This window comes from Lontra canadensis, unplaced genomic scaffold, assembly GCF_010015895.1.
Source record: "Lontra canadensis isolate GAN:19392208 unplaced genomic scaffold, GSC_riverotter_1.0 scaffold57, whole genome shotgun sequence".
Classification (NCBI taxonomy): Eukaryota; Metazoa; Chordata; class Mammalia; order Carnivora; family Mustelidae; genus Lontra; species Lontra canadensis.
In genome coordinates, this window is record NW_022631051.1 from 3,464,175 (window position 1) to 3,479,041 (window position 14,867).

Sequence of the window (14,867 nt, forward strand, 5' to 3'; positions counted from 1 at the left end):
GGGTTGCGGGGGGGAGGGGGGTTGGGAGAGGAGGATGGGGTTATGGACATTGGGTAGGGTATGTGCTATGGTGAGTGCTATGAAGTGTGTAAACCTGGAGATTCACAGACCTGTACCCCTGGGGGAAAAAAAGTATATGTTTATAAAAAATAAAATTTTAAAAAAAATTTATAATACCTCTTTGAATATGTTCTATTATCATCATCATTTTATAGATTAGGAGATTAAGCGATAGAGAACTTGACTTACTCAAAGTCACTCAGTAAGTGGGAGAGCCTGGATTAGAATCCCAGCAATCTGGCCTCAGGGGCCTTTCCATTAACCATCTAGCCACATCATCACCTGAAATTTAAGATCAATATGCATTACCACCACATCAAGAATAAAAAATACTGTCATTGTCAAACTATGTGACATCAAGCATTATAATTTTTACATCTTAGGAAGTGTATAAGCAGCAAATTCTCAAGAGCTAAGAAGACAGTTATTTTCATCTTGACAGAGTTCTCTGTTGAGAAAACCATGTTAGCTCTGCAGGTTTGGACTGAACACAGAAACAGGAAATCAGGTGCAGGCTATGTATGGAATGAAGAATTGTTTTGTGTGAGAAGAACGTGTGTAAACTGCAGAGCATAAATGTGATGGGAATGTTGGGGAGCATGTGTTTGTATACTAAAACGCCTTGTGTTCATCTTCCCTTGTTTCACAGTCTGTACTCGAGACTCTTCCAGCTCTACCAGTTCTCTCCAACGGATCTCCAGACCCTGCAGAGGCAGTTCAGAATGCAGGGAGTGGTGAGTGGCACATCCTTTTATATCGAACTGAAGCTGTCTTCTCGCTTTTGCTCTGGCACTCAGTACAGTTAGCCGTGACTTTGTCGAGGCAAAATGTGTGGGATTTTTTTTTTTTTTTTTCTATTTTGATTCTGTCACTCCAGCACTCACTCCTTGCCAGCTCCAAACACCCCATTCTGTCACACCAGACAAAATTAATTGAGCCAAATTGGAAGCAGAATCTTTTTCTCTTTCACTACCATCACATCATTTAGAAACTACTCACTTGGGTAATGTCTTTGATTTGAGGTCTCTTTCACAAGGAATCTGGATCTGCTTAATAGTTGTGAGTGGGCCAGGAAGTAAGACACTTCCAAAAATCTCTACTTAGGCTCAAGTGTGTGTACAGCACTAGAGCAACTCTCACATAGCAACTCTAACAATACATAAAGGCTAAAGGGTTACCTTTTAACTGCACCTCTTCCACTTGAGTATTGTATTTTTGATCAGTGTTTCTGTTTAAAATTTTAAAATCTGTTGATTTGCAAATTTCTCCATTTAACTTTTAATGTGAGATTAATTAGGTCTTCTATTATTTCTTTTCATTGTTGTTCTTTAATCACTGTCTATAGAAGAGGGTAAAAGACATGAGTTCTCTTTTTTATAATCAGTTTTTTTTTTCACTGCATATGGACAGTTTTTCCAGGCAATGAAAAAAGATGGCAAGCCAAATATTAGTTAGGAATCAGAGTTTAGGACTACTCAGGTGATTTCTGGATTCACTTGTTTTTGGCCAAGGAATTTATTGTCTTAATTTCAAACTACCTCGCAGACAATGTGGGACATTTCTTGTTACGCATTTGGCTCTTTTTTAATAAACAGCATGGGAGGTCAGGTAACCAAATCAAATTATAAGAATTTGAGTTAATTTACATGAACAAACCTAGCAGTGAAGTTCAAATTGAATTTTAACACATCCTAAGAACCAAACCTCCCATAGTTTGGGAGAAACAACAGGAGAAGTGAATTTAGGCAGGAATTCTAGTGGGGTCTTTGTCCGTTCTCCCTCTGCCTTAAGCTTCTGCTTCCCCAGGAGCAGCAACATTGGGTTTAGATGGACTTAACTGTAATATCATAACATACAGAAGAAATGCCTCATTTGTGGGCTTTCCTCTAGTAATCTTCAGTGCCTTTCATGAGATGTAAGAATCTAAGATTAAAAACATCAGATGAAGTAGAAAGTTTGTTTGGATGATGATTAGAGAAATTCATTCATATGGAAGTCTGAAGACCCCACATTATTATTTAACCGAACTCCTCTAGGTGAGTCTGATTCTGTTCTTTGGTTGTAAATGTTCTGATGTGCCTGTAGGTTAACTTAGAAATATTTTGTGCTTATTTTACAGTACATGATATTGATTGATTAAATGACATATAAAAATTGTACGTCCTTTTTTTTTTTTAGATGATGATTATCGGAAAAAAAACATTCCGCCAGAAACTGAAGAGTTGTCCTTTGAAGTATCTTATTCAGAAATGGTTACAGAGGCTCCAAAAAGAAGTAAATTCAAGAAATCAGATTTTAAGAAAGAGGACTATGCTTTAACTGTATGTAAAACCTTTCATGATTATTCCAATAACTTCCTATGGTTTTTCCATGGGACAAACTAGGATTTTTTTTTCTTTTTTATGTATGTGTGTGTGTGTGTGTGTGTGTGTGTAGGGAGAGGGCAGGCATCAGTGTTATGCAGTACCCAGCCTGCCTGACCGTATCTGGCAGTACTGTGTTGCAAAAGAGTTGTGAGGATGTATGCTTGAATACCATTTTACAGAGGAAATAGGATTTCCTGGCTTGTGTGATCTCATGAAACTTCTATCCTTACTTACAGGTTAATGCAGATTCTAACTATATACTTAGTTGTGTCTCTAGAAACCACATATCAGAGGGGCTTACTGCAAAAAGTCAGTCACATAACAAGAAGTGAGCACTTGCAGAACAGGCACTAAAAATCCATCAAAAATATTCTCAAGAATTTATAATATTATCATGAAATAGACAAGTGGAGCTATATACTTCATTATCCTGAAAGCCTCAGAGTATGTATCTATGTAACTATATATTGAAATCTATATCTATATCCAGGATGTTATATCCTGAAAGCCCACTACAAGAACTATGTTACATTGATCTGTTGGCTACTCAGTAAATGCGTTTGTGAAGAGTTCGCGATGTAGAGTCCTGAATATTCTGTGCTGATCAGAGCTAGAGGCATGATGAGCAGCAGGGCACAGACAGTTTAAGGACTGAAGCAATGAGTCCTATAAAAACTGGCAGAGTCTTTACCTAGGTAGCCTGGACCATTCCCAGACAACAGCCCCATGATGAGGGAGGAGCAAGAGGGCAGGGTAAGAACGGTAAGACTCACTGAGTGTCTTCTACCAGCCTGTGCTGCACTAGGTATCTTCATTGCAATAACCCTGTGACTGCTCCTATTTTACAGCTAAAAAACTGAGGCTTGAAGAAGCTAAGTTATACATCCAAAGCCCCACAGTGAGTAGGAGGCTGAAATAGGATTTAAACCTACATATGTCAAACGCTAAAACTCCTTCCAGTCCTTAAGCAAACCTCTATGTTGGAGGGCACAGGGTTGTTTTGGGGCAGAAGATGGAATCCAGTGGGACTCTGGTTTCAGGGGCATGATCTTCAGGTCCTTGGATGAGGATGCTGGCCCCCAGTTCCTTCAACCAGGCTGTCCCCTCCTGAGATTTGGGTCTGACCTGACCTGGGGTGCAGGTCAGTCTCCTGTGAAGAACTTTGTGTGGGATTTAGCAAGTGGTAATTACTTAATTAATGATTGCAGTATTTGCCTTGGTTGTTGTTGCTATATATTACTGTTATGTGGGGACTTGGTCTCAGAAAGAAGGGAAAAGAACTAAGTTTTTTTATAGAACAAGTTATGTCCCAAACCGCATTCTACATTTTGTTTTTTGTTTTTTTTGTTTTGTTTTGTTTTGTTTTGTTTTTTACTTTTAAAATACTTGAGGTTCCAAGGAACAGTTGTTGACTAAATGAACAAATGAATGAATGAGTGGATGGTTAAAAACCTCAAAAAAGTTCTAACCTGAGGGACCCCCTATAGAGAATATACAAAGCTTTATAACTGAAATAATTGAGATTTTTCTACTTTAGCAAATTTTTTTCCATACCAGCTTTTTTGAGAGCCATGCTAACTTGTGGATATTAATAAGAACAATTTCTTTCTTAAAAGGTCTTACTTAGGGGTGCCTGGGTGGCTCAGATGGTGAAGCCTCTGTCTTCGGCTCAGGTCATGATCTCCAGGTCCTCAGATGCAGCACCATGTCAGGCTCCCTGTTCAGCAGGAAGCCTGCTTCTCCCTTCCCTCTGCCTGCTGCTCCCCCTGCTTGTTCTCTCTCTCTCTCTCTCAAATGAATAAATAAAACCTTTAAAAAATAAAAGAGGTCTTATTATAATCTTCACAGTATTTCTGGATTGTTCAAAAGTTTTTTGTTGTTGTTACCATTTTACTGTATTTTGTTTCCTATTGTGGAAATGGGGAATATAGCAATTTCATTGTCTCAAAATGATAGTGAGATTATTTGGTACCTTCTGTATGTTTTTATTTTTTAGAAATATTTAGGCTTTAAATATCTGAATTTGAGGTTTAAGGTACAATAACTACTGTCTCAGCACACTTGTGCATCACATTCAGTGGGGAGATTAGTTAGTCTTTTGGAGGATGCAGAGAGAATACGTCACACCTGATTAAAGGACTGATGGTCCCCTAACCTGAAAGGATACATCAGAAGCTCTTCTGGGAGTACTTAGCTGTTGGGATTTGTGTGAACCCTGTCATACGTGCCACTGGTTAGTACATTCCATGTGGTGCCTGGAACATCAGTGGACAACACAGAATGTTTCTTGGAAGAAAGATGTTTTCATGGTTGTGATGAAAATTTTATAGTACACTTCAGACCACTGTTTTGATTCTAATTTAGCATAAGAGTGTTCTGCAAATGTTCTAAAAATCATTCACAATCTTTCTATGACACAGCTTGCTTCTCAGAGATTTTCGTACAAGTAGCATGTTTTGCTATACAGATTTAGAATGTCCAGGTGGCATTTGAATGAGGGGATAATAATTTTCCTTTGCCATAAGAAATAAATATCTTCCATATGTATTTTAGAAATTTATTGTCCAGAAAACCAGATTTGGCCTAACCGAAGCAGGAGATTTGTCTACGGAAGATATGAAGAAAATCCGCCATCTCTCTCTAATTGAACTGACTGCCTTTTTTGATGCCTTTGGAATCCAACTGAAAAGAAACAAAACTGAGAAAGTAAAAGGACGAGGTAGTTAAGACAGGTTTCTTCTGATTTTAACACTTTGACACCCTGGAATAAGAATAGTGCTTTGCTGATTCCTTTTCCTTTCTTTCTTGCCCATTATACAATGAAGACAATGGTATTTTTGGCGTTCCACTTACAGTCCTATTGGACAGTGACCGAAAGAAAGACCCTGGAGTGAAGGTTCCCCTGGTGTTACAAAAAGTAAGTGGGATGTAAATGACTGGGGAAATGGTAGAGCCTCCTGTTTGCAGTTTGGAGTTGTAAACCCGCTAATGAATTTTCTGGTATGTTTAAAGATACTAACACCCACTTAGGACTCAGGCCCTTGGTGATTTTTAGATTTCTTCATGCATCCCCAAAGCATCCCACAGCACTTGGAACCAGTTTGCCTTGCTTCAGACTTTTGGAGCCCTTTGCAATATCTGACCATAAAGCATCAGGTGATGGACACAGATGCTCTGTCACATGGCTTCCCTCTGTCATAATTTTTTCCAGTATTTTCTAAAGGTTACTTGTGTGTATTATATGTCTCTGTATTTGAATATTCTCTGCAGAATACAAGATGACCATTAATCATCAGCTGTACATTTATTGATTAAGTATTTGCTGAGCTATATCACAGGTTGGGTGTTTTCAAATATGTATGTATAATCATTTAAATGAATTTGCCAAACAAAGCTTAATAAAGCCTAAAATGCACTTTTCTGGTGGTTTTTCAGGTATGACTATGATAGGATATATTTAGGTGGAAGGGAGTTTTGAGAAATGATATTACCTTAACTTTCATTTGCCAGTATCTCTGTGACCATCATTGCTAAATAGCTGATTTGATTTTAAGTCATGATTTTTATAGCCAACAATTTACACTGGATTACTCAAGTATGTATTTATTCAATAGTGACATCCAGTGGCACATTTAAGATCCCAAGCCCTAAACACAAATCTTGTTGCATTTTAAATTGAGTTTTTAAGTAATATAGAAAAATATTGACTGAGGAAACAAACTTACCTTATTCACAGTAACAATGCCATGCCTCTTTACTGTGTATTCTTTAAACTTTGCTGCCAGGGCCTCAGACCAAGGGGCTTCTCAAGTCAGGTGATGGCTGCTGATAGAGGCAGAGGACGACGATGAGAGAGCCAGAGGGTGCTGGCGACGTGCCAGCATGCATGGAGGCATCTGAGGGTGCCTCCCTTGAGCAGATGCCTTCCATAGGCTAACATGGGTAGTCAGCACTGAGCAGCGTGAGGAGGTTGTGTTATCATCTCCCTTCTACTCATGAGGCCACTGAGACAGAGGAAGGTGAGATACCTCACCCTTGAACATACACCCAGCCAAGAGGAAGGGCAAAAAGAAGCACAGACTATGTCCACGGCCAGAGTCCACAGTGACACGAACATTTTCTTTCCTTCTTTGAATTAGAACTAGAATGACCTCTCTCCTCTATGTAAAGGACAGAGTCTGAAGACAATGCATAAGAACCTAAGACTGAGGAGATTCAACACATGAATTTATATTATTATTTAACTTAGCAAGTGGAAGGTGCCCAGTAAATGCTAGTTCAACCAAATTTGGATTTATATCATCTTAGCAACTCAATACATGTTAGCTGTTACTACTCCTCATGTCAAGTATTCCCCATTGAAGACAGCTTAAGGTATTATTCTTCTACTCCTATGGGAGAACCTTTTTTATGGACATACTTCCTTGGCCTAAATATGCATTTCTCATCCTACCTGTAAAAAGTACCTTTGTTCAGGCACCACCATTTATTTATTTATTTATTTTTTAGATTTTATTTATTTATTTGACAGACAGAGATCACAAGTTGCCAGAGAGGCAGGCAGAGGGAGAGAGAGGGGGAAGCAGGCTCCCTACTGAGCAGAGAGCCCGATGCGAGGCTTGATCCCAGGACCCTGAAATCATGACCTGAGCTGAAGGCAGAGGCTTTAATCCACTGAGGCACCCAGACACCCCAAGACACCACCATTTCTTAAAAGGAAAAGAGCATAATCTCACAAAACAAACTGAGGGTGGCCGGGGGGGTTGGGGAGGGGCTAGGGAGAGGGTGGTTGGGTTATGGGTATGTGCTATGGTGAGTGCTGTGAAGTGTGTAAACTTGGCAATTCACAGACCTGTACCCCTGGGGCTAATAATACATTATATGTTTATAAAAAATTTTTAAAAATTATTAAAAAAAAAAAAAAGGAAAAGAGCAGAGACTCTGGATGATCCTCCTCTGTGGTGTAAACATGGGCAAGTCACATACCCTTTCCATGCCTTGGTCTTCTCGGCAGTTAGATGGGGATGTGGTTAGTGCCTGCCTGGTAGAATTAGTGTGAGGATTAAATGAGTTAATAGATGGCAAATAGTTAATTAAATAGTTAATAGATGCTGAGAAAGGGGCATCTGACACAGTAAGTGCACGATAAATGTTAGGTTATATTGTTATTACGTTAACAGCATCATTATCATCATCACTATCACCATGAGAACTTTACAGTTTCTGCCTTTTTGGTTATATTTCTAGAATTCCTATCATCTCTCTGCTAATGTGGTTGTATCTAATAATAGTAAATTTGGAAACTTTTTTTATTGGTCCATCTGCAGAAAGAGATATATAGTAATCAAATCTTAAATTGGCCAAGTACAAGCTTGAGAGACAGGGCCATTACTTTTGAGGTTGATCCCCAGAAAGTGACAGGACAATTCTGTCTCCATTGCATTTGCAAATTGGAAACTACTGTTGACCTTAGAGGCGGTTGTGAACATTTCACAAGGCATTCAAATACCAGGCATGTATATATGCATGGTAATTTGTTTGTTATTGTCACCATCTTGTTATTTCAAATGTTTATTATTGTATGGAGTTATTCATTTTTATAATATATATCATTGCTTCTTAGTTTTTTGAGAAAGTTGAAGAATCGGGCCTGGAATCTGAAGGAATTTTTCGACTTTCAGGATGCACTGCCAAAGTCAAGGTACCGAACATTTTTTTTTCGTTCTTGTGGGAGACCAAAGCTAGTGAGACCCAGTTCATACAGGCTCCAGCTGTTAAGTCCTTTGTTGTCATTGCTGTTGGTACGACCACTTGACCCTGTCTAGTGATCCTGGATACTTGTGATTAAATATTCCATGATCCTGAGTTGTGTATCCTTTTATTTTTTAGAACAACAACAATAAAAAACCAGCAACAGAGAAACAACACATTAATTTACCATGAAAAACTGCTGCTTACCTTTAGTTTGGAAAAGCCAAAATGTCCCATCACTATTTTCAAGGTTAAACACTTTAGTTTGCTGTGTTCTTCTAGGTCGTGGAATTTACTAAGCCAATATTACATAAATCCTTATTTCCATTATCAGTTGCTTTACTTATTTACTTATTTTTTATGTACTATTCTTTTTTTTTTTTTTTTTTAAGCACTGGGGGAGAGGGACAGAAGGAGAGAGAGAGAGAATCTCAGGCAGGCTCCACGCTCAGCATGGAGCCTGATGCAGGGCTCCATCTCATGACCCTGAGATCATGACCTGAGCTGAAATCAAGAGTCAGACACTTAACTCACTGAGCCACTGAGGCACCCCCCATGATCAGTTGCTTTAAACTTAGAAAAATTCTTTGGCCTTCTTTTTAACGAAAGTCTTTATAAGAATACGTAAGAATGGCTGTCACCACTAGAATAACCACTCAGCAGTTCTAAAACCTAGTTTTATTGAAGGTAATGTTAATTTCTACATTATAAAACCACCTGTGTAATATGATTCCTTCTGCTTTGCTTTCTTCCTTCCATGTAGTGGCAAACTCCACAGTGGTATAAAGGAAAGAATCACTAAAAAGGAAAACCTTTCTCATAAGTTTGTCTACTTGGGGGTATCACAGTGAACAGTTCCACTCTGCCCTTGAATCACTCCCTGGCTGGAAGACATGAAAATCTGAGCAGTTTTAAATAATCAGTCCTTGAGAAAAAAAAAAGTCTCAGGATGAGGGAAAAATTAACTTGGTTGCAATGCATAGAGGTGGAAGAGTATCTCTTCATTAATTCATTTTGGTATATGTTTAGGGAAATTCTATTTGTATTGGAAATCTCAGAGTTTTTATTTAGAAGTGTGATGTGATGCTTTTGTAAGTAGAAACTGAGAATAAATAGGCTGTGTCTATTGGAAGCTCCAGAAGGCAGATTCTGAGACGGAATCAGGAGTAGAAGAGGCATAGTGCTTCTGAAGGGTGCAGGGGAGGAAGCCAGGCTGAGCAGGCTGGGCCTCAGACCAGGTGCAGGGCTGACACCGGTCTTCCCTGCCCTTAGGTATAGCCCCTCAGCAGGCTGAGGGTCTCGGCACCAGCTTCCACACCACATAGTCACTGCTCCGGCTTCCTGTGAAGGAGGGGATGAGGCTGATGAGCAGGTGCTAACGGCTGGCCAAGCCAGCTGTCAGGAGTCACCTGCATTATTTTATGCAGCTAATTGGTTTTGTAAGGGAAGTCTGAGCAGTGTGCCACTTTGCCAGTGGCAGTAGGGGTCTGGGCATTTGGAGAGTTGTCACTTCCCTGGGAATGGAGATTGCTAGATGCTAGCACAAGGTCATTTGAAAGGCAAGAAAATGCCTAATGGATCCTCAAGGTTTATTCTTTCTAAATTGAATCTGCTTTTTGTCTTAAATTCTAAGAGTTGTGGTTGTCATATGTACCCTGAATCAGAGGATGAGAGTCAGAGAACCAAAGTGAAGTTAGAGAAACAAATTTCCTAGACACAATTAGACTTCATTCCTCTAAATCTCCCTCCATAACTGAGAAGTGGTATTTACACAGATTCTTCCCGGCTGTGTGTGTGTGTGTGTGTGTGTGTGTGTGTGTGTGTAAAACATAATGGAGGTGATTTAAACTCTTTTTTTTCAAATAATCAAAAGGAGACAACATTACACAACCGTTGTAAGCACGAAGTTTAACACCATAGCAGAAGTTCTTTTTCTTTAGCTAATCTTTGCCTGAAAAATGCTTATCAAAGACTAATATTTCCTTCAGAGTGTTCTTATAGGCACATGCATTCCTGAACCATATTTAGGGAAAAGTCCCTTTTCTTCCCTAATCGGTTTTATGTAGTTTCAGCTTATTTATTCTGTCTCTTACTACTCTGAGAATGTAATCCAGATGTTTGCATGGTCTGAACTCCAGGAAAACCAATGTGAGAGAAGTCTGGGCCAGCAAACAGAAACAGGGGAATATCATAGTTAGAAAGAAATTGTAACTTGATCTCTTAAAGGGGTCTTTATTTCTCTTCTTTGTTCAAACTTTAAACTATTTGTATAAATTCTTCTGTTAGACTATTTTTTCTAGGAATGTGCTTAGGGAAAGATAGTTTTTAAAAACTCCATCATAATTATCCTCAAATTGTGCCAAATGGATGACACTAACTCTAATGTATCATTGTGAGCAGTCTTGTACTTTCAAGGCCTGGTGAGACTAACAGGAGCACAGGCCTGGGGGGAAGCTGCTAGCTTTGGCCACATAGGGAACACAACAGTGGAGCCTGTTCCTGTATTTGAGGCCACAGATCATTTGGAACCAATTTAATGCCTTGGTGTTTCCAGTGATTTTCTTTTCCAAAAATGACAGTAATTTGAGCTGAACACTGGGGAATACATTTTATGGAAGAAGGCAGGCTGTTTGACATGCGAGGGGTGGCTTTTGGTTTTTGTTTTTGTTTTTTACTTGTTTCAGTTATTCTGAGGCTGCTCTAAATGTTTCATAATTATGTTACTTGGTCTACTGGTTTCCCTTCCTGACCTGGTTTTTGAAGCTGAAGGTGGGTCATTTGCATTTTTATAAAATGACCTCTGAAATGGAAGCAGGTTGTATATTTGCTCAGAGCAGATTGAAGGACGTGGCATCTGACCCTGACCTAGTGTCCTCATTAACACTGGACAGAAAACATGACTTCTTTAACCTCTAAATGCTTCCTTTCCTGACTTTGGCAAGCTAAATTCAACACCTGGTTTATGATTTCATGTTTAGGACCACCATGGAAATGTCAGCTCTTTTCCTATGGCCCTCAGTTTTTTCTGGTCAAAAGGAAGAGAGGACATTCTTTCTCTCAGTTTTGTTATATTCTGTCCATCTGGTCAGGATGAAGAGATACTGTTACCCAAATAACCACATATGCATGGGTTTCCCATACTAATAATACTAAAGGTTATTACCAACTGAGAGGAGGGGATGTTATGAGCAGCCAGCGTTTACTGAGTGCTTCCTTTGGGGTGGGCCCTCCCCACTGAACTTTACATTGGATTAACTGATTGAATCTCTGTGAAGTCGTTTTATTTATGTATTTATTTGTTTCTTTATATAAATTGTATATTTTTATTTGACAGAGAGAGATACTGAGAAAGAGAATACAAGTAAGGTGAGGGGCACAGGGAGGAGCAGACTCCCCACTGAGCAGGGAGCCCCATGTGGGGCTGGATCCCAGGGCCCTGGGATCAAGAGCTGAGCCCAAGGCAGACACTTAACAACTGAGCCACCCAGGCGCCCCTGAAGTCATTTTAATATCCCTATTACACCGTGAGAAACTGAGACATAGGCCTTAACACTAGTCAGTTGTGGAGCTGGGATAAAAACCTAAAGAATCTAGTCATAGAGCCCACTCTTGATGCTGGAGCCATGTTGCTTGGTAAGCAACAGGGCACTGCTGGCAGGTTAAAATGGTGGTCATGGTGTGTTTCAGACAGCTTCCTACAGCAGAGGGATGTGGGAGATGAATCTGAGTTATTCTGCTCTCAGTAGTGCTTCCTGCCTCCTTGAAAACAGTTTCACCTTTGCTTTGTATCACCAGGCAATGGATGGAAGACATTTGCTGCTTTCCCTGTACTTCCTGTTAACAACACTTCCATCTGTCCATGACTCCAGCTAGCAGACAGAGTCATTTTGGACGGATCTGTCACCCTCTAAATAATCCATCACTGATTTGTGAGAATTTTCTCTCACGCATTCCATCAGTGCCACCTCTCCTTTCTGTCTTATAGCTGCTTATCCAGGTTAGTCCTCAATTTCTCAGAAATGGCGCCATGCCCAGTAACTAGTCTCCTTGCCTCTAGTCTGTTCCCTAATCAGCACCAAGCTTTATTCTCCAAATCGCTTTCCTATCTGGCTGTCAGAAAAGATAAATCTCACCTTGTTCTCCTGCTTGGGTGTGTTCCATGTTGCCTCGTGGCCCATGGAATAAAGTTCAGTCACCTGAGGGCTGGCTCTGGTCTGTGCCCCAGCAACACTGAACCTACCAGAGTTCCCCAGACCCAGTGGGTCTCCTTGCATGTGTACCACTGCTGGAGCACTTTCTGCTGTCTTGAGTACCCTTCTATGTACTCTTCCCCTGACAAGTTCCTCACAGACTCAAGACTGGCTTGAGCCAAGTTGGATTCTCCTTTTTCCTCGCTGCAAAGCATCCAATATGTGACCTGAGTTAGCATCAGGAGTTCATAAGATGGTCCCATTCACAGAACTGCAAGATGCCTAAAGGCAAAGAATGGATCCCGTGCATCTTCTCTTACCAGAGCCCAGTCTGTGCTCTACTTCTTTTCTTCTAGGAAGCACTTTGTATGTATGCTTTAGATATATGCTTTAGTGCTTTACAGAGTGTATTTATCAGCAAAGGATTTGCTTGATTTGCTCTCTTATTCCTATTAGATTGAGAGCTTCTCAAGGACAAGGAGAAAATCTCCTCTTGCTGTCATTAGTAAGGGCTAGAGGGTGGCTTGGAATCCTGTCTATTTCTATAAGGGACGTGTATTGCCAGGTTGTCTCCCATGTCCCGGTTTGGGGCGCCATGACAGCATTAATGTCTGGGCTTGTTAATGAGCTGCAGTGTGGTAGGGAAAGGTCAGACGTGCAGACTGACTCTGGCTCTGTGTGACTCAAGGCTGGAAGGCCATAAACACCCTGAGGATTTTCAGAGTTCTCTTTTTGGAGTAGTTAGTGTCAGTTGGGGAGCTGCTACAACTAACTGCTATTAATAGGTAAACTGTATGCAATTCAAGGGGATGGTAGAAAATGAGTTTGAAAAAGAAACATGGAGAATGATAATCAGATGAATCGATAATGTGAACTGTATAACCCAACTAAAACTTATGGAGGCTTAGTGATTTTTTTAAAGTATTTATACAGTGTTCCAAACCTTATGAAGGATTGGGCAAGCATGCAGACATGTGGAAGACATGTGTACCTCTTGGCCTAACACTTTGCTGTAACTGCTCCAGGAAGATGTCATTGGTCTGCATGTTGCCATGAGGTCAGAATTCATCTTTACTGGCATAGTTTTCATTCTGTATGAGAACTAGTTGAGAGGCATACATTCTTGATCTAATTTAGAAGAAGATGACAGGATGGCAAAAAGAAAAAAAAAAAAAGTGGAGGCTTTTGTCAAATCAGTACATTTATCCTGTGGGGATGTAAGTGATATTTGGCCAAAACCACAGAAACAAAACTATGATGAGTAAGGAATTTTATAGTTCTGTAGAATTAGCAGATTATTTCAAGATTAACATTATTCTGAAAAGATTTTAGAAAAAATCATTCAAAAAGAGTTATTTCAGTTCTTTATGTTGAAAAAGTTAGGCTTGGTAGATATTGGCTTTTCAATCTATTTACAAAAATAATTTATGTAATGACAGTTTTTAAAAGGGAAAGGGGGATCAGGTGGTAAAAACACTTTGAATATTGACTGTTTTTCTTGATTTTCAGCAATACCGTGAAGAACTGGATGCCAAGTTTAATGCTGATAAATTTAAATGGGACAGAATGTGCCATAGAGAAGCTGCAGTAATGTTGAAGGCGTTTTTCAGAGAATTACCCACCTCTCTCTTCCCTGTGGAATATATACCTGCCTTCATCACTCTCACAGAAAGTAGGTAGAAGAAGTTAAGTGTGAATGGGCTAAGATATAAGATTAATAAAGTGACACAGAGCAAAAGAAAGATGCATAATCAATTGTGATTATAAATGTACAGATTTCCTATTTCCTGGCAGTGGTTGGTGAAATACTGAGTTTGATGGTAAACAGTCCTCTCTTTCCCTTATTAAGTCTGGTAGATACAAGTTAACAGGTTTTATGACCGTTAAAAGAGCGGCTTGCCGAAAGACCAGGCTCTTGAGATTTGAATTCTTGTTCAACCATCTATTAGCCATGTAATCAACCTTTCTGAGCTTCATTACTGCACCTGTAAATTACAGATAACAATTGCTTGTCAGGGTTGTTGTGGTTATCGAATGAAGACATCTAGAATAATACCTGGTGTGTAATAGTCCTTCCAAAAACAGAAGGTCTCTTCCTTCTTTAAATCCAAAGTCCTGGGTTTGATGATGTGTAAAACACAATAAATGCAGCACAGAAGGTGTTTTGTCTCTGAAAACTACAAAGTCACATAGATTAGGCCTTAAGTGAGGAATTTGGATAAAAGCATGGAAACTGGAAAGTGTGTGTTGTATTTGACAATGAGAGGATAATTTGGCATGCTTTTTTAGCCTGAGGGTTGAATAGTGTGGAGATGTGACAAGAGAGAATTTAGAAAAGCAGAATGGGTTTACATGAAGGGGGCTTTGACTACTAACTAGAGGAATTCAGGAGTCACAAAGCTGTTAAATAAATGGCAATTCTGCATGGACAAAAAAGGCCCATGGACAAACTGAAAGGACACACCCCTTATAAAAAGGCTGGCCACTGCTCAGCTCTAAA

General features: G+C 39.7%; 1 protein-coding gene across 8 annotated transcripts in view; it reads left to right on the top strand.

Annotated features, from left to right (window-relative positions):
* Nucleotides 1-14,867, top strand: part of ARHGAP28 (Rho GTPase activating protein 28) — a 243,897-nt gene that overhangs the window by 195,034 nt on the left and 33,996 nt on the right. For 7 of the 8 annotated variants that reach the window (XM_032875717.1, XM_032875716.1, XM_032875722.1 and 4 more), the window contains exons 6-11: nucleotides 710-794; nucleotides 2,239-2,381; nucleotides 4,980-5,145; nucleotides 5,252-5,343; nucleotides 8,050-8,127; nucleotides 13,877-14,039. In XM_032875717.1, coding sequence (XP_032731608.1) covers nucleotides 710-794; nucleotides 2,239-2,381; nucleotides 4,980-5,145; nucleotides 5,252-5,343; nucleotides 8,050-8,127; nucleotides 13,877-14,039 — 727 coding nt within the window. The remainder of the gene's footprint in view (nucleotides 1-709; nucleotides 795-2,238; nucleotides 2,382-4,979; nucleotides 5,146-5,251; nucleotides 5,344-8,049; nucleotides 8,128-13,876; nucleotides 14,040-14,867) is intronic. The other variant, XM_032875721.1, reaches the window with a different exon arrangement.